The 22951-nt window shown below is 36.7% G+C and overlaps 1 protein-coding gene across 8 annotated transcripts in view; it reads left to right on the forward strand.

The window, feature by feature from the left end:
* FBXO38 (F-box protein 38) overlaps positions 1-22951 on the forward strand; it is a 54849-nt gene that overhangs the window by 7596 nt on the left and 24302 nt on the right. For 6 of the 8 annotated variants that reach the window (XM_079916521.1, XM_079916524.1, XM_079916526.1 and 3 more), the window contains exons 3-12: positions 3637-3770; positions 6576-6739; positions 6949-7114; positions 8400-8537; positions 9700-9837; positions 11735-11828; positions 12843-12973; positions 16746-16916; positions 18565-18707; positions 19607-19817. In XM_079916521.1, coding sequence (XP_079772647.1) covers positions 3637-3770; positions 6576-6739; positions 6949-7114; positions 8400-8537; positions 9700-9837; positions 11735-11828; positions 12843-12973; positions 16746-16916; positions 18565-18707; positions 19607-19817 — 1490 coding nt within the window. Of the gene's footprint in view, positions 1-3636; positions 3771-6575; positions 6740-6948; positions 7115-8399; positions 8538-9699; positions 9838-11734; positions 11829-12842; positions 12974-13007; positions 13441-16745; positions 16917-17196; positions 18021-18564; positions 18708-19606; positions 19818-22951 lie in introns of those variants that run through there. The other 2 variants (XM_079916527.1, XM_079916528.1) reach the window with 2 other exon arrangements.

A 22951-nucleotide genomic window follows, 5' to 3' on the forward strand; every position in this document is an offset into this window, starting at 1 on the left:
AGTACCTTGTGTGTATGATATAAGGCAGTGTTTCTGACTTTTGGATTACAGTCCACAGTGAGAAACACTTTTGCTCTGTGTGCACATAAACGAAAGGAAATGAAAAAAGTTTTGTGAAATAATACCCATCATTGGTATATGCAGTGCACACATTAAAGTTGTTTTGAGGTAAATTTTTTTCAAAATCCTTTTTTAAAACTATATATATATATATATATATATATATATATAAATTTTTTTTTTTTTTTTTTTTTTTTTTTGCCATATGCGGGTCTCTCACTGTTGTGGCCTCTCCCGCTGCGGAGCACAGGTTCTGGACGCGCAGGCTCAGCGGCCATGGTTTACGGGCCCAGCCGCTCTGCGGCATGTGGGATCTTCCCGGACCGGGGCACGAACCCATGTCCCCTGCATCGGCAGGCGGACTCTCAACCACTGCGCCACCAGGGAAGCCCTAAAATTATATTTTTATCTAAACTGTATTATAACAATTGTTAAAGAAACCAGAGACAAAACCAAAAAAACAACCAATGAAACCCTTTCATTATAGTTTCTCCTGCTCTCTTCTTTCATTATCCACTCAAATAAACGCATCCTAATATACTTTGTCTCTGGAATGAGAGACCAGAGTTTGATCCTGAGTCTCTCATTTACTATCTCTGGACCAGTGATAGATATAAAGATGTTATTATAAGGATTCAATGAGATAATGCTTTTAAAGCACTCAATACACTGCATGGCATAAACACTTGGTAAGTGTTAATGGTTATATTGTGTTTGCCTTTTTTCATATTGCTGCATGGTCTTCATAATTATCATTTTAGTCACTGCTTTCTATTCCACTGACTATGAATGATAATTACCTTTTCTTGTATTCTTTTGTCTCTGTTGTTTCTAATTTTTCTCTTATATAATGCAACTAATTTATCTAAGCATCTGAATTTTCCATTATTTTAGATTATTTACCTAGGGGAGATTTCCATATTTGAAGTTCCTAGAAAAGTTTTGAATTTTTAAAAAATTACTGAATATTTGCAGATTAAGAAGTTTTAAAATCGTGATAGCAGAGTTATTTTAGGGAACTATGGGCACTTTATTTTTCTTTTCCAGTATAAATTTGTATTAGTCTTTATCTTCTGCAGTTTGTTATTATGTGACACAGTATAGTTTTTGTTCAGTTCTATCTGGGAATAGAAGGCCCAATTAAACTAATAGACTTCTTTTTTTAACATAACAGGATAATACTAAAGTTCATCGGGCAGGAAAAATTCTGTAGCCAAAATTTTTCAGAAAAAGAGTCTAACCCTACTAGATGTTCAAATGTATTCTAAAATACACAATAATTAAAGATTTGGTACGGGAGAAGATAGCCAGACAGTTGGGTAAAACAAACTCCATATATAGGCTCCATATGTAGATTCAAATATACGTGGGGATCTAGTTTATGATAAACTTGGTATTCACATCAGTGAGGAAAAGCTGAGTGGATTACTCAGTGATGATGTCACAACCGAAAAACATTTGAAGAAAATAATAAAAGCATGTTCTCTCTCTCATATCTGACAACTATATTCTAAATGTATCAGTGAATTAAACAATGAAGCTATTAAAATACTAGAGGAAAGCATAGGTAAAATTGTTTCTAGGGATGTGTGTTAGATGTTTGTTGACTAATGGTAGGGCATATTATGAACAAATTTGATCATATTTTAAATTGAGAGTGGATTTGATTTTGCGGTTCGAACAGAATATAACAGTAGAAGGAGTGGAATCAAATAGAAGGACGTTACCCTGGTTATAATGAAAAAAACATGCAGCAAATTGGCAGAATGTAAGGAGAACTGTGAACTAAGCTGAGTACTTGAATATGGTATTCTAAAAATAAACATTTATTTTTAGGCTTCTAAAGTTTTTATCTGAGGACTCATTTTGTAGTCCTGTAATAACCATTTAGCATGTTTTCATGAAACAAGAGAAACCATGGCTTCCTTAAAAGAAACTTAATCTTTGCTGTACCTGCCATGTTAAACACATCTTTTCGAAAATATGTTTGATCTGCGTTTTGAACTCCAGCTTTTTGACTATGTATCTGTGGAGTAAAAATACATTCTTTTTCTGAGGGCAAATATAAGATAATCTCCATAAGATTACTGATGTTTGTATTTCAAGGGAGTGTAATATTAACTCAGGCAAATACTTTGGATAAAAATCAGTGATTTGTGGAAAAAAGTTTTAGTGGCAAAACTTGATTTAGAAAACAAATTCAGTTTTTCATTGTTTATAAAGTGTATAGTTATATAGTTTCTGAAAAGTATCCTCATATCTAAGTTATGGAAACTGTAAATTAAGTTGGCAATAATGCTTTTTTGGTAGAGAATTTGACTTTATTTTATTCTCTTTATTTGAATAGTTATAAAAGAGAATGCAGAGGGGCCAGAGGTAGAAAAAAAATAGAGCAGAGAAATATTCAGCAGGTATACCTGGACTTTCCTTTAGAATTAGCTTAATTTTTAGGAAATAGACCCAACTGTTGACATCCTTGCTCTTCCTCTCTCAAATTATTTAGCTGTTGACTTTTTTCTGGTTAACTTTTCTGAGCCAATTTCACCACTTGTAAAGTGGAGTAACAATAGCACCTACTATATCAATGAGAGTTGTATCAGGAAACAAGATACCCTCGGCTGGAATTTGAAGATAACTTAATGAAGGGATCATTCAGAGAGGTGTAGGTAGGGTTAAGGGAACAGGAAGAGATGCTGAAGATTCATTCAGCTAGGGGACTAGCAATAGCAGAAAGCCTTTGCCCTGCCTTCCGTTGGCCAAAGTCACCTCATAGTCAGAGGGGTGGGGAACACAGCAGAACAGAGAAGGGAAGAAAAAGGATTGGGGGAGGGCTGTGTTGCAAACAGGAAAAGAACCTAGCTTGTAAAAGTTGTGAAACAGTGACTGTAGTACAGTGTCTGTGACACAATACCAGCTCAATAAAGGGTAGCTTTTGCCTTTTTTTTTTTTTTAATTAACCTAGGTCTGTTGAGAGAGAGATATATATATTGGTATTACTGGAAACAACAAAAGTAGAGGTTAGTTGAAAAGCTTCATGAAGGAAGAGATAACAGGGGAGGTCGGAAAAAAGGAAATTGTAATTCAGATGAGTGTTTTTCACTTAATGCTTATGCAATACTTTTATTAGAGTATGTGATTAAAAGGTAAAAGATCTAGGGGAAAATGTACACTATAAACTTAGTATACATATTTGTTCAAATTGATCAGTTCTCTGATCTTTTGTACATTCCCTTATCACTATACCTTGAAATGTACTGAGATTTTTTTATCCTTCCTTTTTTTTTTTTTTTTTTTGAGATTTTCTTTGTCCTTAAAATCAAAAGGAAAAAGGCAGGATTTATCACATGCTCTGTGGAGGGAGCTCCACACTTTATTTGGATGCTTGAGTATTTGCTGATTTTTTTTTTTTTTTTTTAGTAAAAAGGTATGTATGCATGTTAATCTTAAAACTCGGTGAATATTACTACAGTCTTATTTTATTTGAGGGGCAGGAGAATGGAGGAAGGAAAAAGTAACCTGTCAGTGAGATGAAGTACTTACCCACTTGATAAATATGAGTTTCTTTCTCTTACAAAGGTACCTCCCTCTGCAGGATATCATGTGTATGGAATGTCTTTCCCGGAAGCTAAAGGAAGCAGTCACCCTGTATCTGAGAGTTGTGAGGGTAGTGGATCTTTGTGCAGGGCGATGGTGGGAATACATGCCGAGTGGTAAGTAAATTTAGCCTGTAATGTACAGTGGAGCCCCACTGGAAACTACTAACGTTCCCATGAAAAGCTACTTGTTACTTTGGGATAGGCAATCTAGGCACCTTGTAGGTAGGGAGGCAGGATTTTATCTAAATTTTTTAGGTTAGTTTAGGTTGATGAAATGAGTTTTGCCTGAGGCTTTACTGTTTTAGTGGTCTGTTTTCATTTCCTACTCCTTAAGAAACTACATCAGTCTATTCCACAAATATATGATTGGAAAATACATATTGAGACTTTGATTAGCTAAGTATATGTCTATCACATTTGACAAAGTGTCCTTTCTTCCATGATGCAGATTTTCATGCACCCTCTGGTTAAACAGATATTTATCAATTTTTGTAAAGCTGCTCTAGTTGTAGGTCACAGAAATTGCACTTCTGGAACTTTCATTTCTTTAGCACTTTTAAAAGGCCTGTGCTAGGTCTTGGAGATTTCTCAAATAATGCATTGGCCTTGCGTGTGAAGAACTCAAAGTTAGTACCCTAACCACAACAAATGGACCTCAGGTAAGGAGACCACCAGAAAAGAAAGTTCATAACTTTAGTTAAGCAGAGCACACCTCAAAGGGGAGAAATAATATTAAGGGCTAATCAGGCTTCTTTTCAGTTAACACCAATCTGTTAATTATTCTGCTTTAGTTAATGTTGTTTAGCAATTTTGAATATCTTTTTAAACTACCTTTCATCAACAATATTCAGATCCTGATATTTTGAAAATGTGATTAAGCTGTGGTGCTGGGCAAAGGGGAGGGGTCCTTAATAGAAGTGAAGGGCTGAGGAGATAATTGTCTTCTTCTGTTCTATTGTGTGGAACAGAACAGACTGCCTCTGAAATACTGAGATATTGTACAGTTTGGGGTGCTGCATAAGCTTTCAAGAGGGTCATCAGTCAACTGATAACTCTTATCAGTTGGCCGGAGTTATCACTATATCTTTTTGTGAAGAACATTGCAGAGACTTGAGGCTAGAACACAGCTTGATGGGAAGCAAAGCACATTTGTCTTCAAATACTTTAAAGAAACTATCGTAAGGGAAAAGCATTCATCATATTGCAGAGACAGCAGGAAAGAAAAAATCAGGGCAATGTGGAAAGGACTGTCATTTCTTTTATTAGATTTTCTTTAACGGAGGTTAGGCCAGTAGGAAATATGGACATGGGGTTAATGCACTACATAAAGAGATAGGATAGCAGAGCTCCCATGTGGTGCAATCTTACAATTAAAATCTCTGCCCCGTATCAAATTAGAGAAGAATTTGTCTGCACATTGCTGGCTTCTTTTAGACTGTGATAAATACCTGTGAGCCCAAGACTTCCCATCACTGCAACAAATATAAAAGAGAGTCAAAGCAAAGTCTCTATGGCCTAGAATAAAGTCTTACTAACCCTGCTTTGCTAATGCCACCTTGGTCTGGTCTCTGGAGTTTATACCTTGATTCTCTATATAATAATGCTAAATAAGGTTTTTATATAGCACTTTTTGGTTTACATATATGATCTCCTTGGACTCTCACACCATCTCTGTAAAGAAGGTGGAGAGAGGCAACGTGTAATGTACAACAAGAGAGGATGGACATTGGCAAAGGTCACATTCATTTTTTACATTTTTAAATAGGGTGATAAACCTTTTCATTGGGTTGTGAGAGTAGATATGTAAAATGATTAACACATTGAATCGTTTAGTAGAGTTACTGTATAAGACAATAATAAGAACTGTTATTATAATTAGAGAGACCAGGTAATCTCTTGAGGTCCCTTCTTACTCTTCATTTTTTTGTGAATCTGAAGCTAACATAGCATCTAGACTAGCCCTGTACAAGCAGAACAACTTTTGAAAACTGTAGTAACACTTAATGGTTTGGGACTTCATTTTTATTCTTGAAAATTAATATTTTTATTTATCATTAGTGAGTAGACAGTTAGCTTTCTGGTGGCCTCTATTAAAAACAAAAAGTAAGATAATGAAGTATCATCAGTATGAGACTTATCTCCTTACTTACCGCACCAGCAACTTGTACTGTGGAAGTAACCTGTATCTTTCTCCTCCCATCTGGTTGTTTCCCACTGTGGAGCACAGCTGGCCTCTCAGATAAATAGTTTTCTGTCAGTTCAGCATCCTCGTAGTTTGGATTGCTTATGCTCTCTTAGCTAACTTGCATCCGTCTTTTTCAAAAGAATGAGTTGTCTAAAATGTCCTGGGAATGATAGTTAAACACAGGATAAAGTAATTATTGGGAAATGGGTAACTAAGAGAACGCAGTTTGAGATGGGATTTGGGTTAGAACTGTGAGCTTCCTGAAGATGGGGATCCTATCTTACTTATTTTTTTAGTTGTGACCTCTATAGAGCCTAGAGGTTTTATGGACCAGAGAGTACCTTTGGGGGAGGAAGGTGGTGGCCAGAAAGGTTGTCCGTCCTCTCACATCAGTCAAGTAGGTCCAAGTCATCTGGTTTAAAAGTGTGTTGTTCTTAGTTGAAGATTTATGTGCCTTAAAAGCAGGAGCAACAACAAAAAAGAAAATAGTAAATTAAAAGTTTCAGCTGTAAAGTATCAACTCAGAATAAGTGGTGTTCCTGACACATTTCCTCTGTTACTAAGGGAAATATTTTCTGTTTAACCATTTGTTCAGCTGTAGTGTTAGCCTTATGAAAATTTAAAAAGGAAATCTTTTTTGTTGTTGTTTTAACTTTTGATAAAAATTACAAGTGCCTATAAATTTTGACCAACAGAAAGATGAACTTGGCTCTAAATACTTGTGAACTTCTTAGGCTTCACAGATTCCAGTTTTCTGACACTATTGAAGAAGATGCCAGATGTTGAACAGCTATATGGCCTTCACCCTAGATACCTTGAGAGGCGAAGGGTACGGGGCCATGAGGCTTTTAGCATTCCAGGAGTTCTGGAAGCTTTGCAGGCATGCCCGAACTTAGTGGTGAGTGCACCTGGTTGAACATTTGACATCAACTAATTGATGAAATATTAAATTAAAAGAATGATAGAACATGTTCAGTCACATGAAAATTTCATCCACAACGAACTTTTAAGTTCCACTGCATGCTTAGCATCTTATGATACAGAAATAGAAGCTTTAGATGCTAAATTAAAAGCCTTTCTTGTGTTTGCTTTGGCATTATTCTGTAGGGTGTGGAAACTTCTCATTTGGAATTGGTAGAATCTATTTGGACATACATGCCACATGTTCATATTTTGGGGAAGTTTCGTAATCGTAATGGAGCATTTCCAATTCCTCCTGAAAATAAACTGAAAATTCCTGTAGGAGCCAAAATCCAAACTTTACATTTAGTTGGTAAGTACATGTTTCTTGGGTTGCTTGTGACTCCTTGAAATGCCATACAACTGAATATTCACTGAAAGGGAACAATGAGGATTTTAGAAACGGCTTTGCTGATTGATGATGGTAAAAGAAATGCTTGTGAGACTTGTATACAATTTTAGATTTCCCATTAAAGGGCCCCAGGGAGTGGGGGGTTGGCGGCAGACAGGTAGGTGAGAGAACTACTATTTCACAACCAATCTGATCCCGTTTTGATAGGCAGTTTGGGTAGTTTTGAAAGTTGTTGGGGTTTTTGTGTTTTTGTTTTTTGTTTCTTTTTTGTTTATAGAATGGATTTGGGGTAAAATGTGGATTGGGCATAGACTATAACTGTCTTGTCTGGATCTGTCTCACCCTTGCTACCCTTGGGTTCCCTAGTCGGAGCGACCACCATCATGGTAGATGCTAAATGTACCTTTGTGAGTTTTGCATCTTGAGTCCTAATCTGTACGTCACTTCTTCTGCTTTTCTTCCTTTGGACTAATCCTCAGTTAGTACAGTGTTTATGCATAGTTCAGTACTAAAGCCAGCTATGTTTTTTTGCGTGGACCAGGTTAAGGAGTAATCCTTACAGTAGGAGCATTCTGCAGAATTTAGCTTTCAAAGAACCAACAATTTAAGTACTCCCAATTTTGCTTTCTCTAGTTGCTATTGCTAGCAGGGCTTCTACTGACTCAAGGTTAAAAGTTACATTAAACTGGTTTTGCCAGCTACTGCTTTTTAAATGCCATCACCCTGGATCCTTGTATTTCTCTCCGAGAATTGTGTCACTTCTTGGCTGTTCCCTAGTCTACAGTGTTTAGACTCTTGGACAGGTTCCTCAAACTGCTTCGTACCATAAGAATTTTCAAGTTACCCATGCTCTGTCTCCTTCCATATCTCCTGACTTATCCTCCCACTCTACAACCCCTTTCTTCCAGAAATGGTCCTCTGCAGGTATGATTCCTAGTAACTCTGGAAGAGTTAGAGTTGCAAGAAAAACTTGTGTGTATAAAATGTAGAAGTACTTTTTAAATTCCATCTTCCCATATGCCTTTTCTAAAGAAATAATAGTCTGTTTATTGTTTTCTTAAACTGTTCTTTACAAGCCTGTTTTAAATAAGCTTATCTTCCTACGTGTTAATTAGGTAATTTGTTCTGATGAAAATATACAGGAAGGATATATTGTTAACTTGAAAAATAGACTATTGAACTTATACACAGAATACAGTCTTTTAGTGGTTTTCTTGTTTTTTATTTTTTTGTATATATGCTTTAGGGGTGAATGTTCCTGAAATTCCTTGTATCCCAATGCTAAGGCACCTTTACATGAAGTGGGTAAGACTCACTAAACCACAGCCATTCAAAGATTTTCTTTGCATCAGCTTACGAACTTTTGTCATGAGGAACTGTGCAGGTAAGGGTACATAGTTGTGGAATTATACATATACTATTCTAAAAATGTCCTAAAGCAAACTCCATAGCTACATTTGTAAGTGAAATTATATTATGCTATTACTGTTTATGTCTGTAACTTACCTTATGAAGGTAAATGTACTTTTTGTTTTAAAGACAGTAGACATATGATTTTTCTTTGACCCTTAGCAGAAAAAATAAGGTGTCAAAATGTCTCTACATATTTCTTATAGGCACTTTTTATAGGATTGTTTTAATAAATTTTTTTTACTTTCTTTGTCTCTGGCCTTCTGATCATTCTGCATGTAAATAGTTGTCTGACCTAATCTACCTTAAAGCATAAAACACTGCTTTTATGATACTACTTTTCTGTTCTGAAACCTTCAGTACTTCTGTTGCCCTAGTGTGTCAAGTGGGAACTGTTCTGCTTCAGAATTCATAATACCCAGGGCCCCTCTTGATATCCTTATTTCAGACTCCTTTCTAAGGTACTCCTTTTATTGTCAGGCCTGCCTACTCACTGTTCCCAAACAGCCATACCAGCTTTCGCCTGAGTGTTTTTCCGTATTATTGTTTCCTTGTCCTGCGGTTTACACTTCCTTCTTCCTCTTCACTTGTATACATTTTTTAAGTTTTGTTCTTCAAACTTTCTTTTTTCTTTTTTATGTAGTATATCGGATCTTATTTTTGTACCTGATATGTTCTGCCGTTTTATCTCTTTTATAATTATTCAGGTTAGTTTTATGTTTGCGTCAGTTGCAAGCTCTTTGATGGATAGGATCCTATCTTTTGTAATCTTCCATAACACCTAATATAACACTGGTCACATAGAGAGATGTTTAAGTCATTGAGCTGTTTGTTAGAGTGAAGGATCAAATTTTCAACTTGCCTTTTCCCCTTATTTATTTTGAGCTCAAAACTATTGAAACTTCAGGGAGTTTACAAAAAATACTAAATCTCCAACGTTACTGAAAAATCCTTATGCTGAATAAGTATGTGGTTAACAGACTAATACTCTTTCCAATGAGAGGTATAAATCGCAGAGAGCCAGCCACTTGGCTGTCATTTTCAGACATAGAATTTATAAGTTATTCATTTCAGTTGCTGATTTGAAAAATCATCTTTATAATTTACATTGTTCCATTGAAATTGTCTTTCTCCAGGACCCACAAACTCCTTGAAATATGTCCCTTTAGTAACAGGCTTAGCCTCTGCCCGCAACTTGGAACATTTGGAAATGGTTCGAGTTCCTTTCCTTGGAGGTCTTATCCAACATGTAGTTGAAGACAGTTGGAGATCAGGTATTCATTTTCCTTTAGTTACTAAATATTTTAAAAAATCAGTTTAAAATTTAGTAAGCTTTTATTTAGCTTCTCTTCTGAGTCTTTATAAAAGAAAATGCTTGTTAGTAATTGTATTTTCTGTCTGATGTATTTAGTGAAGAATAAGTAACCATGAGTGTGGCCAGTATTCATTTCCTTTTTATGCAGTGTTAAACCTTCTCAAAATAGTAGAGTGATAAGGCATGTTTTCTGGCTTGTTAATACTTATTGCTTAGTTAATAACTCATGTTATATTTGGACTCTTTCTGAGAGATGTTAACAGAGATATCCTAGTGCCTTTTGCTGGGAAGAGATGTTTTTTGACTTAGACAACTTAGTTCTACAAAAGAACTTAGGCACTAGTATTGTTAATCTAACATTTGCTTAATACTTAATAGTATATAAAATGTTTTCATGTTTAACAGTTGGATATTAGGTCCATCCATCAGATGTTGGCTTTTAAAAGAAAAAAAGATTTTACTTTCTAGCTCCCATAATTATATTTTAAATGATCATATGTAGCATAACGTGCTCCACGTTAATTATCTCCTCACTGCAACAAAAAGACCAAGAAGTTTAGCTATATAGATAATTAATAGTTGGGATCAGAAAATGTAACTGTGAATATCCAAAATATAAATGAAAAATTATCTAGTACCATTGGTAACAAATAGACATTCTCATTAATACTGTTAAAATATGAGTAAGTACATTTTTAGCATTTTGTCAGTTAATCAAGTCTGGTACAAGTACACGTCATTAGATTGTGTGAAGGGGATGGAGACTTCCTCAAGATCAACAGCATAATTTTTTTTTTTTTTTTTTTTTTTTTTTTCTTTGCGGTACGTGGGCCTCTCACTGTTGTGGCCTCTCCCGTTGCGGAGCACAGGCTCCGGAGGCACAGGCTCAGTGGCCATGGCCCACGGGCCCAGCCGCTCCACGGCATGTGGGATCCTCCCAGACCGGGTCACGAACCCGTGTCCCCTGCATCGGCAGGTGGACTCTCAACCACTGCGCTGCCAGGGAAGCCCAACAGTGTAATTTTTATTCCATGGCTCTAGCTAACAGGGTAAAATCAGAAAGGAAAAGAATGCTTGGTGTCAGTTTATTTACCTCTTGTAAAAATAAAAAGTAAAAAATAAACTTAAAAAATGAAAGGAAAAGAAGACCACAGTGCAGTCATTCATTAGAAGACCTGGAGAGAGGTACCAAAAGCTAAGAGTTTGCATAAAGGGCCTAAAAGAGCAGCAGAGACTTTTCTTCCCTAATAAGTGTTTAAGAATGACTCCACCTTATATTTTACTTAAGGAGCCAGCATACCTTACACAATAGTTAATTCCAGATGATTCATAGATCCAAATGTAAAAAATACAGTTTTTAAAAGAAAACTCAGGAGAACGTCTTCTTGACCTCTGGTAGTCAAAGATTTCTTAAATAGTATACCAAAGAACACTTAGCATAAAGAAAAAAATTGGTAAACTGTGCTAACGATTTTTTTGTTCATCAAAAGGCATGAGTAAGAGAGTAAAAAGCCAAGCTATAGAGTGGGAGAAGCTATTTGCAATACAGCTGACAAAGGACTTGTATCCAGAAAGAACTAAAATTAGTAAGAAAAAGTCAGAAAACACAATAGGAAAAATGGGAAAACATTTTGAATAGAAAAAATTTCACAAAAGAGGATATCTAAATGGCCAGTAAACATGAAAACAGGATAAATTTCACTAATCATTAGGGAAATGCAAATTAAAACCACAATGTGATATACAAGCACTAAAATGATTACGCCTAAACAGTTATCATCTAAAGTATGTAGAAATGCTTTACTGACAGTGCTGTGGTCAAATGGAAGAATTATTGTTTTTGTTCCTTTAACTAGGTGGTTTTAGAAATTTGCACACTATTGTTTTGGGAGCTTGCAAAAATGCACTTGAAGTAGATCTTGGTTACCTCATCATCACTGCTGCCCGTAGGTATGTTTCCTCTTCCCATTGTTTCTTTTGTCTTAGAATTATGTTTTTTCCTGTTTTATAAAAATTAGTGGGAATATGTGTTTGAAGTTTGAGGCATGCCTTTTTCAGATTTAAAATACAAAGGAGTTGTTTAAATAGCAGTAGGTTATCACTTAGTGGGAGTCTTCTGTTACAACTGATGACCAACTGAGCTGCACTCCAGACCTAGCAAGCTTTGAATGGGTGTGGTCTCATCAGAGAAAAGCAGTCAATTATCTGGAAGTGCCTGAGACTCCAACAGAAGTCAGCATTGATGCTTTGGTGTCAGCAGCCGGCTCAGGAGCCATTGTTTTAACCTCCAGATGGTTTTCCCAGTTGTTTTAGTTAGTTGGTGATAATATTTGCTATTCAGAAATCAGTGTTGTAAGTCAGCTTTTTCAGAGTCCTGACCTTTAACATCTTTATATTTTTAACCTATTTTCACATCACTTTATGCCATGTTTATTATTTCCTACATATCAAAAGTCTACCTCTACTTTTACTTTTATAATACTTAAATTGAATTAACCATTTTTCAATTTATTAAAAAACAAAACTCTTACTTTCCATCAGTAGAATATTAAGAATATAAATACAACAAAACTCTATCTAAGTTTAAGTGAGTAAATATTGTTACTTACTATAGAACTATACTCTTTGTTTAAATGGGACTTAATACTAGCCTAAAAAAGATATTAAAGAAATGCAGATTCTTGCCTTGACTTAATCAGGTTTAAGAAAGTACCAGAAAGGATATAAGATTATAACAGTGTAACTCATTATTATTTACTGTAACTTCAGTGTACACGTAAGGCGTGTCCGCACTTTATAAAATACCCTTTTAAAGGAAACATCCGATATTTTTTAGTGGAGGGGGGAAAGTTGTTTGCATTTGACACTTCAGTAAGATAAACTTCTTTCAGAGCCTTACATTAGGAAGTACCTTTGATTCTGATGGCTTTCATTTTACTTTTATATGTATCTCTTTGTTCATAGGTTACATGAAGTTCGGATCCAGCCTTCCCTAACCAAAGATGGCGTCTTTTCTGCCCTGAAGATGGCAGAGTTGGAGTTCCCCCAGTTTGAAACCCTTCATCTGGGATATGTAGATGAGTTTTTGCTGCAGAGTAAGAATCATCTCATTTAATCCCTAAAATTGTTGTCAGGAACTTACTTGACAAAGTGAACTCTGAATTGGGATGTGCCGTTATTTTCTTGAATATAAAACAGCTTAAAATCTTAGGTGCTCTCACTTCTTAAAAAATTTAAACTTGAAGTGTCAGTGATTTTTTTCTTTCTATATTGCCTCTGATTTTAGCATATTATAGAAAGTGTAGTGATTGTCTACCCAAAAAAAGATCCTTATTTACATTTGATATTGTCCCCCCTTTGCTCCCCAAGTTTCTTTCCCATTCTGCTTCATTTTTTTCACAGAATGTCATCCCTGGTTCCATTTGTTGAATTTGATCTGCCACACTTCTTGAAGCTTTTGATGGTCCTCTCTGATGAGGTCCCATTCCCTGCCCATGCTCTTCATTTCTGTAATAAGCCCACTGGGGGTTCTGGATTTTCCAGATAGTGTGAGCACATAATGGTCAGTATTCGTTTAATGATGATTGCTGTTGGAAGGCTTGTTCACAGCATTTTCTGGAATGTATTTACAATTGGGAACTCATTCCTTTGGGTTTGAATGCATGTCAATTCATTATTCAAACTTTTTTTCCACATGACATTAGTCAGACATGGAAAAACATTTACACCTTCAGCATGTTTTTATTTTTGCAAGAATTAGTTTCTTACCCATGTAATTTGTAACAAGTCTTCTTAAACTCTCATTGTCATACCAGATGACATTTTTTCTTTGGATCTAATTTGCATTGTAGAAGAACATAAGAAGGCTTAATTCTTTTTAGTCTAGATCAAACAATATGACTTGTTTGTCCCTTTTCATTTCTGATATATGTCACAATAATAGTTGGGATTTTTGTTTTGTTTTTACTTTGTTGCAGTTCTCACCAATACAGGAGAAGCATTAAAAAAAATCAAAGCATTATTTTCTAGCCTTTTTAACACAGGAATCATTTTTAATCTATATAGCTTTGAAAAGATCAGCTTTTTACCAACGTAGCTTTAAAATGCTAAACTAGCATAGTAATTTCAAATAAAATTAATGTATTTGGTATCAGGCTTTTCTGGTTTTCAGTGAAGTTGCTAACATTCTGTTTCTATAGTATCTATGTAGTAACTTAAGATTATTAGCTTGGTAATTGGTGTTTTTTTCTACTGTCTTGTTTTTTGTTTTTCTCGAAAGCTAAAAACTTGACAAATTTTGTATTTTCATGATTGCCACATTTAGGTCCACTGAAAGAATGTCTTGAGAATTATCTTTAGAACCAGCTATTTCCCTATAGTGCTTCTTTCCCCTCAACACATATTTTCAATAGAAAAACACTTTACCTTTTTTGGGGGCTGCGTTGAGTCTTTGTTGCTGCGCACGGGCTTTCTCTAGCTGCGGCGAGTGGGGGCTACTCTTCGTTGCAGTGCGTGGGCTTCTCATTGCAGTGGCTTCTCTTGTTGCAGAGCACGGGCTCTAGGCATGCAGGCTTCAGTAGTTGCAGCTCAGTAGTTGTGGCGCACAGGCTTGGTCACTCCGCGGCACGTGGGATCTTCCCGGGCCAGGACTCGAACCCATGTCCCCTGCATTGGCAGGTGGATTCTTAACCACTCTGCCACCAGGGAAGTCCCAACACTTTACCTTTTGACTACCATTATCTCGTTTTTCAAAGTAACTTGTTTCATAGTCTCCTTAATATTTAATAGTCTCTTAGCTTTGATTTTTTTTTATAAACCATTCTTCATATTTGTTGCAGTTCATCCATTTCTCCTGTATACGTACTCTCCTCTATTACTCCAAAGACAGTCTGGGATTCTCTGTATGAAAATAGGTGCCAGGTGTGTCTAACAGACTATGTAGAGAGGAATGAGAGGTCACTGCTTATACTCTTTCACTTAATCTCTTGCTTCTCAGCCACTTAGATTTTGAAGCATCTCTCCAGGAGGTTAGGGTGGCTCCTGGTAAAACTTGCAGCAATTCTTTGTCACAAAGTTTCTGGCAAAATATAAATAGAAACATCATCTTTGTCCCCATACACTTATCGTAAAAGTGACAGTGCCAGATTGGGGAAATGGGTGTGCTGAAAAGTAGATGCTGTGTACTGGGAATATAAGAAAAGTGATCCAAGGATGAATACTTAGGGGTTCTTTGTTTACACAGATTCATGATTTCAGAGATTCATGTGAAGGTGATAGGGGTGCAAAACTCATTCAGATCCAGAAGCAGTATAGAGTAGTCTTTAGGGCTGGGGCTTTGGAAAGAGGGAGTGAGATGGAAGTTCATTAATCATGGGACCTAGGGCAAGTTATTTCTTGGGTTCAAACCACCCAATAAAAAAGTGGGAAACGGTCTTATCTCCATTTAACAAATGAGAAAACATGGTATTTTATTATTACAATCTCTTACACTTAGAAAGCATTCAGTGAATGATAGCTTTTACTTTTAGCTGACCTCTGGGCTGAATCAGAAAGAAACAATCTGAGTACTAGGTGACGTCATCAGAGTTTTGAGGGAGTGTGATGATCAGGAGACCCTAAGAGCAGGAACAGGTCTCAAAGGAATGAATGTAAGACAGATTTATCATGCTAGGCTGTAGCAATTATTCTGACAACACCTTACCTGGGATCAGTTCAAAATCTACCTGATCATAAGGGAGAAGGCAAATTTTAAGTCCAAAGGGCAAGAAAGAAGTTTTTACCAGGAGACTAAAGAAAATTGCTCAGAAAAATTATGAAGAATTGGTTAAGGTGAAATCTCCAAGAAATGCCAGTAAATACAAAAAACAGGGACTCTAGGAGAGAGACCATGAACTGTATGGAAAGTGAAACTGGAAGAGTTGGGAGTAGACTGGTTGTTTTAAACATGTCCAGGCTAAAGGTATGAATCCCTGCCCTGAAGGGCAGGGCAGCTTGTCCAGAGCAAGTGTTTTCTTTGTATTTTATGTCAGTTGATTGCAAGGACCATGAGAGACATTTATTGGGTTCCTATATCATAATATCCCAGCATTATGCTGGACATTGAAAATGTAACTATAAACTAACTAGGCAGAGTCCCATTTTCCTTCAAATTGCTCATAGTCAAGTGGACCATCCTGTAGAGCAAAGGTCAGGCAGGAGGCAGGAATAATGATAGGAAGCAAGGGATAAGGTGTGATTTCCTGTAGCATAATCTAGAATGGAGGATCCTTTTACTAAACCCACTCCCTAGTCTGTGACAAGACAGTAGGCACTAAAGCCCAAGGGCAGAGAGAGTTGGGTGTATATGTGAGTTAAAAGTCCACTTTCTGAGGTTAGGTACATATTTACTAACCTATACATGGTTCTAAAAATGAATCTGAATTTCAAAGTGTACTCTTCTCTACACATGGCCACACCCGACTCCAAAAACATTATCCTTATAGAGTGAAAGAGTTACACTTTTAAGATTTTACTTTTCTTTTTAAAAGCTTAAACTAAAACTTCACCATAAATGTAAACCAGTACAATTTATCCCTCAGTTTTGCTTTAAGACTTTGTCTTCTTTTTTCCTTTTCTAAACAATTGAAAATCTTTTCCTACTAGCTGTCCCTTAACTTTTAACATAAATTTTTATTTTGCAAAATAAAGGCTACCATTCGTACAGAATACCTAACCTAAAATTGTACCTGAACCTGAACCTGATGATGGAGAGATGACGCCGGATGATCATAGAGACTGATCATACTGGATGTTAAAGTAAAGAATTGGCAACACTCCATGACACTTTAAGAACCTTTTTTTGTTTTTTAAATCAATTTCTCTTTCTAGGCAGAATGGCTAATGCAGATCTGGTGAAGTATGGTTTGGCTGATGTGGTAGAAAATCCTGGTATCATCACTGATATAGGGATGAAGGCAGTCAATGAAGTTTTTTCCTGTATCAAATATCTGGCAATTTATAATTGCCCCCATCTACATAACCCATACAATTGGATCTCAGGTACTGTATGCTTAAGTGCGGCTCTATTTTATTAATGTCAAAATAATATGTATCTTTGTTTTCCATGTGTGTCATGAATTAACATTCCTGATATAAAATGTAGATATTTTATATGGATCATTCATAGAAGTTCTGGGAACCTTTGATAACTGAGTTGGAAATATTTTCAATGCCTCTTTGAACTCCTGAAATTCTCTGCCTAGAAATTAGCACTGTCCAAGTTATAATTCAGTTGTACTGATCCTTACTTATTTGTTTTTCTTTGGGCCAGGCATGTAAAGTTTAGGTTAGGAATTGTTGCCTGGGATGTTATGGTTGTTTTCTCTGTATTAACTTCAAATGGCATATCATCTGAACCAACAAAGTGGGTATGTATTTTAAAAACTTGAGTTAGGTGACATATTAAACATTAACTTGTGAAATTTTCTATTGCCTTAAAATCCTAGGCTATTTCAAATCTCCCCTCCATACAGTATCTCTTGTGTATAGAAGTGTGACTTTTGCACTTGGTATTTTTCCTTATGAGGGGAGTTTATTTCCCTCCCTGAGAGAGTAATGCTATTTATTTCTTTTAAAGCCCTTCTTAAAAACCTAAATTCACAAGCCTTTAAATAAATTCAGAGCTAGAGAATTTTCGTTTTGACATCCTCTTAGCAAACCAAGCCCCCTTACTGACACCTGCAGACCAGTCTCTTCTGCCGTCTGAGCCACCGCACAGGGATACTGTAGCTCCTTACAAAACCCATCTCCAGACCTTTTGTAGGGCTCCCAGGCCTCTGCTGAGATCATTTGTTAGAATGGCCATGTCTCACCCATGAGAAGAGAAGTTCTACCCCTTGCCCAGCAGCACCAAGAAGTTATTGCGAAATAAACTTTAGGCTGTATGCGGCGTAGATCGCTTTTAAAAAATAACATTTATTGGGTTTTTGGTTTGTTTGTTTTCTTAAATACAGAAGAGTATAAAGAAGAAAATAAAAAATGGCCTATAATCCCATCACTCAGAACTCCTGTTAACACTTAAAAACTAAAAGTCATACATGCACTTGATAAACAGTATCAAACAATACAGAAAGGTACAAAATGAAAAGTCTCCTCTTCTCAAAGGTAACCACCATCAACGGTTTCTTGTATATTCTTCTGGACAGGTTATTTTGTGCATATTGCAGCCTATACATATATAGCATTTAAAAATGATTTACATATACGAAAGGACCTTACTGTGTATACATTGTCCTGTAGCTTGTGTTTTGCACTAAGAATATTTTGGAGAGCTTTCCATATTAGTAAGCATATTCAGTTCTTCTTCATTCTTTTAATAGCTGCATACTGTTTTATGAAAGGAATATGCCAACATTTCTTTTAACTAGTATCCTATCGTTAAATAGGCATGTAGGTTTTTAAGTGAATCACATTTAAGTATAGGCTGACTTAGTTTCAAGTTAATGATTTCCAAGCCATCTATTTCTCACAATGAAATTAGGTAAGGAAACATCATAGTTTAGAGTCATCAAGTGTTAGAGATCATGAAATAAAAGAAAATTTACTCAGGGAAAAAGGATTTGAAAGTCTTTGTGACCTATAGCAAAATTCATGAGTAATGGAGAAAGTGTTCGTTACATTCTCTCTGGCCATATCGTTTCTTCAATAGACCACTCAAGATGGACTCGATTGGTTGATATCAACTTAGTGCGTTGCCATGCTTTGAAGCTGGACTCCTTTGGCCAGTTTATTGAATTGTTGCCCAGCCTGGAGTTTATTTCACTGGACCAGATGTTTCGTGAACCACCCAAAGTAAGTCACATTTGAGAGCATTTTTGTTTATTTTGATACTGAAGGAAGAAAATAAAACAACCTAAGTAATTTTTTTTCTTAATAATATGCCTTTACAATGTTCTAATTTGACTTTTTACTGCCAGCCTCAGTGAAGGAAGGCATAAAGGTTATAATAATGTATAGCCACTTGTTCTGGTAAATGACTATTAAGGGATTTCCAGAGAAAGGAAAGGAAAAAGTAAGTGCAAAGCTGTCTCCATCAGGTTTATAAAGTGAAGGTAAGAGCAAAGGTGGAAATTTAAGCTAAAGCAAAAGTTATTACTCAAGAGTAATTAGTTGGAAGATTAAATCTCTAATTAGCAACCCAAAATATAAGTAAGGATTAGGAATTTTGTTTTGGGAATGTTTTACTTTGCTGCTACCTTTTCTGTTCAGTTGCATATCTGGGGAAATCTGAGGTTGCCCAGTTGTACAAAATGTTATTTTAAAACTGCTTAACACATAAAGCTTTATACTCGCATCGTAATAAAAACTTAATGTTTCAACAAATTATGTTCTCTCTTGTCAGTTCTTAATGGTTATATTCCCACTGTTGAAGCAGTGTGATATAGTGGGGAAAGCTCAGGGTTTGAGGACAGATTATTGGGTTTCAAGTCCCAGGTGTACCACTTACTGGTCGTGCACTGTTGGGCAGATCCCTTCCCATTGTGCATGTCATCATCTGTAAATCAAGAGTGATAACGCTTTTTCTTGCTTGAAGCGTTCTGGGCCTTAAATGAGGTCCTTTATGAATATGTGAAAGTATTTCATAAAGTGCCATATAAATATTCTGTGTAAAGATGAAATGGAGGAATATTAAAAATGCAGGGTTCTACACTAACCCAAATTAATAAGCACGTGGTTTCTTCTTGCTTTAGGGCTGTGCTCGGGTTGGTCTGAGTGCAGGCACAGGAATTGGGGTTTCCTCGGCCCTTGTTAGCAATCAGAACTCCAACAATGACAATGATAATAATGCGCAGAATAATGCCAACATCCACGACAACAATCACCATCACCCAGATGACTCAGACGAGGAGAATGACTTCCGGCAAGACCTGCAGCCAGGAGAGCAGCAGTTTGCAGCCGACGGTAACCCAGATCTTTTGTGAGCTCCAGATAGAAATGATTTTTACTTTGGGTCATATTTCTCTTACTCTCTTCTCTTTCCTTCACCGCCTATTTCAGTTTGTCACTTTACACGTTGGGGGACCTTGCTAACAAAACAAATGAGGGGGGCTTCTCTGGTGGCGCAGTGGTTGAGAGTCCGCCTGCCGATGCAGGGGACACGGGTTCGTGCCCCGGTCCAGGAGGATCCCACATGCCGCGGAGCGGCTGTGCCCGTGAGCCATGGCCTCTGAGCCTGCGCGTCCAGAGCCTGTGCTCCGCAACGGGAGAGGCCACAACAGTGAGAGGCCCGCGTACCGCAAAACAAACAAACAAACAAAAAACAAATGAGGGGGTGGATGGAGTTTGCCTGTCTGCTTGCTTATTTTAAAGTTATCTTTGTGATGCCTCTTGTCCATGGAATCTATTGGGGTGTTTACAGAAAGGGAAGGACTTAGATGCCATGAGAATTAAGGTACAGTGAGCCTTAGAGGCCTGGCTTAATGGAGATTTAACTGTCAGGATATGGGTGAAGGAGCATCTTTCAATATCTTGCTGACCAATAGATAGCTACATTGGATTTGAACGTGGAGATCATTTTTGGGTGTTCCAAGAACTGGAAAAATGAATAGTAGTCATGTGCTAGTCACTGTGTTGGAAACCTTTCATATACCTTTCATCATTAAGTCTTCAAAACCACCCAGAAAATTAAGTACACGAGCTAATAAGGACCTATGGGATTTCACTTATGTAACTATCCATTCCAGTTCTTTGATACTGACTGAACTCCTGCTGTGTGCCAGCCCATGTGTTATTAGGCTTCATCTGCCCCTGTGTTGATGAGTGAAAATGGAGTGAAATTGTTTCCTTAAAAAATTTTCCAGGTTCCCAGTTGACCCTTAAGAACTGAAAAAGGAATCTCTTCTAGCCACTATTTGGTTGTTGCCCTTTCACTCATTCTTTTAGGCAGAGTAATTAATGAGAAATGGGGTGCCCTGGTGTCATTAACTCCTTTCATAATGAAAGTATTCTGTGTATAGAGCGTAATTTCCTTTAGGATCACTCTGAGTATGCATGTCCTGACCTAAGAATCATCTGTAGGCATTGTCTTCACTTCCTTACCTCACAGGTTCTCTATAGAACTGTCCATTTTGGCTCTTGCCAAAGCCACCAGTGACTCTCTTATAAAGGCTAGTGGTCATTTCTCCACTTGCATCTTCTTTGACATCTCATCTCAGCTGCATTTGTCACTGTTGTCCACTTCTGTCTTCCTGAGATATTTGCTCCTCTTGGCCTTTCTGAAACCATTTTCCTGGTTTTCCTCCTATCTCATTGGACATGCCTCCTCAGTTTCCTTTGCTTGCACCACCTCCTCTATTCCACTCTTGTCCTTGTTCTCCCTTTTTCTCTACACATTTTCTCTAGATGACCTCATTCAGTCTCATGGCTTCAGTACCAACTATATGCTAATGAATTCTAAACCTGTATTTTCGGCTTTGATATTTCTATTTTTTAAAGTACTTGCAGTTATATCCAATTTCATACTTTTAATTTCCACATGAGTACTCTTAGGCATTTCAAACTTATGGCTAAATCTCTCCTCCTAAAATAGAAAAACAAAAGTGCAGAGCCAGCAGGTGCTAGGGGTGAAGGAGGGGGGAGTGAGGTCAGGTATTGTTTCTTTGCCTTGTTCTTGAGTGCCATCATAAGGATCTGGACTTCAGAGAATACCCAACCGTTCATAGAAAACTGTTACAGCAGCTGCAGTGCAGAACTCCTCAAATCCTACAAACCCAGTTGTGGTTGAAGTTGATGTACTGGACAGATTATAGACTCCACTAGAAAGTTACATGGCCATTGGCTTCTCAGTATAGAATGGAGGATGCCTTCCACTGTGAAGTCATATATTGATGCAGCAGGAGCTAAAACTTATGCGAGAACACGGTATTTGATTTAAGAGAGAACAATGGAAACTTAAATCTACTAACATTTGAAACTAAGGTTCAGTAGATGAGAGACATGACTACAAACCAAATACTTGAGGTACAGTATTTGTCAAATATGATATTTTCAAATGCTGAGAAGCAAAGGAATTAGTGACATAAATGCCAAGATTGAGGAATTCAACAGCTTCAACAAGAGGAAGCCTAAGAATACCAAAGATGGTGGCAGAATTTTAGAGAAATGAAGATTGGCATAAAACGTTAGGTTCCATGGGTCTTTCCAACTTGGCAATATGTTTATGTGCATTTATTATTACATACATGTCAGGTTGATCCTTTTAAATAAAAAATAATGACCAGGGGAATTTCCTGGCAGTCCAGTGGTTAGGACTTGGTGCATTCATTGCTGTGGCCTGGGTTGACCACGGGACCCACAAGCCACATGGCATGGCCCAAAAAAAAAAAAAAAGGGGGACCTGGAGAAAGGCCATGTGACTGTTGATCAAAACCAGGAGTGGTGGAAAGAATTCAAATAAAAGAAAGAGAAACAACTAACAGAAAAAACATAAAGAGTGGTACAGGGATTAAAAATAAAAGGGATCATTGGGAAATAACGTTAGTTGAAATGACTAACATTGATGCTTCCAATCTTTAAGTACAAGCATAACAATATTTTAAATATTACTTTAGTTTAGTTTAGAAATGGGTATTCACATGTTGAGTTTCCTTAATGTAGAATTTTAAAACTTTCCATGCATGAGCTTTTGGACCAACGCTGGAATGAAGCGGATTCACTCACTCTTTTACTCTGTTGTATTTAACTTAATCAGCTTGCATGAAGTAATTGCCTATCAAAGAAGGGCACTGTATAATTTTAAAAGCAATTTAATTTGTATAAGTTGTGTCTTTGCCTTATAAACCACTGAAATAAAATATGGTGTTTTATAGTGAACATTATCATTAAGGTAATAGATGACTCCAACAAAAATATGCTTTTGTTGTTTTACAGAGTACTGTATTAATTTACCAAAATTCTGTAATTTGGTTAAGGATATTATCTTTCTTAGATTTGCACTTCCAAAAGTGTTAAGATTTAGAATGCTTTATTGTGAGCTAGTTATATTAACTGAAAATACAAGTTCATTACCTTCATTTTGCAGCACTGTAGAACAGGAA

Source organism: Stenella coeruleoalba (genome assembly GCF_951394435.1).
Source record: "Stenella coeruleoalba genome assembly, chromosome: 3".
Taxonomy (NCBI): domain Eukaryota; kingdom Metazoa; phylum Chordata; class Mammalia; order Artiodactyla; family Delphinidae; genus Stenella; species Stenella coeruleoalba.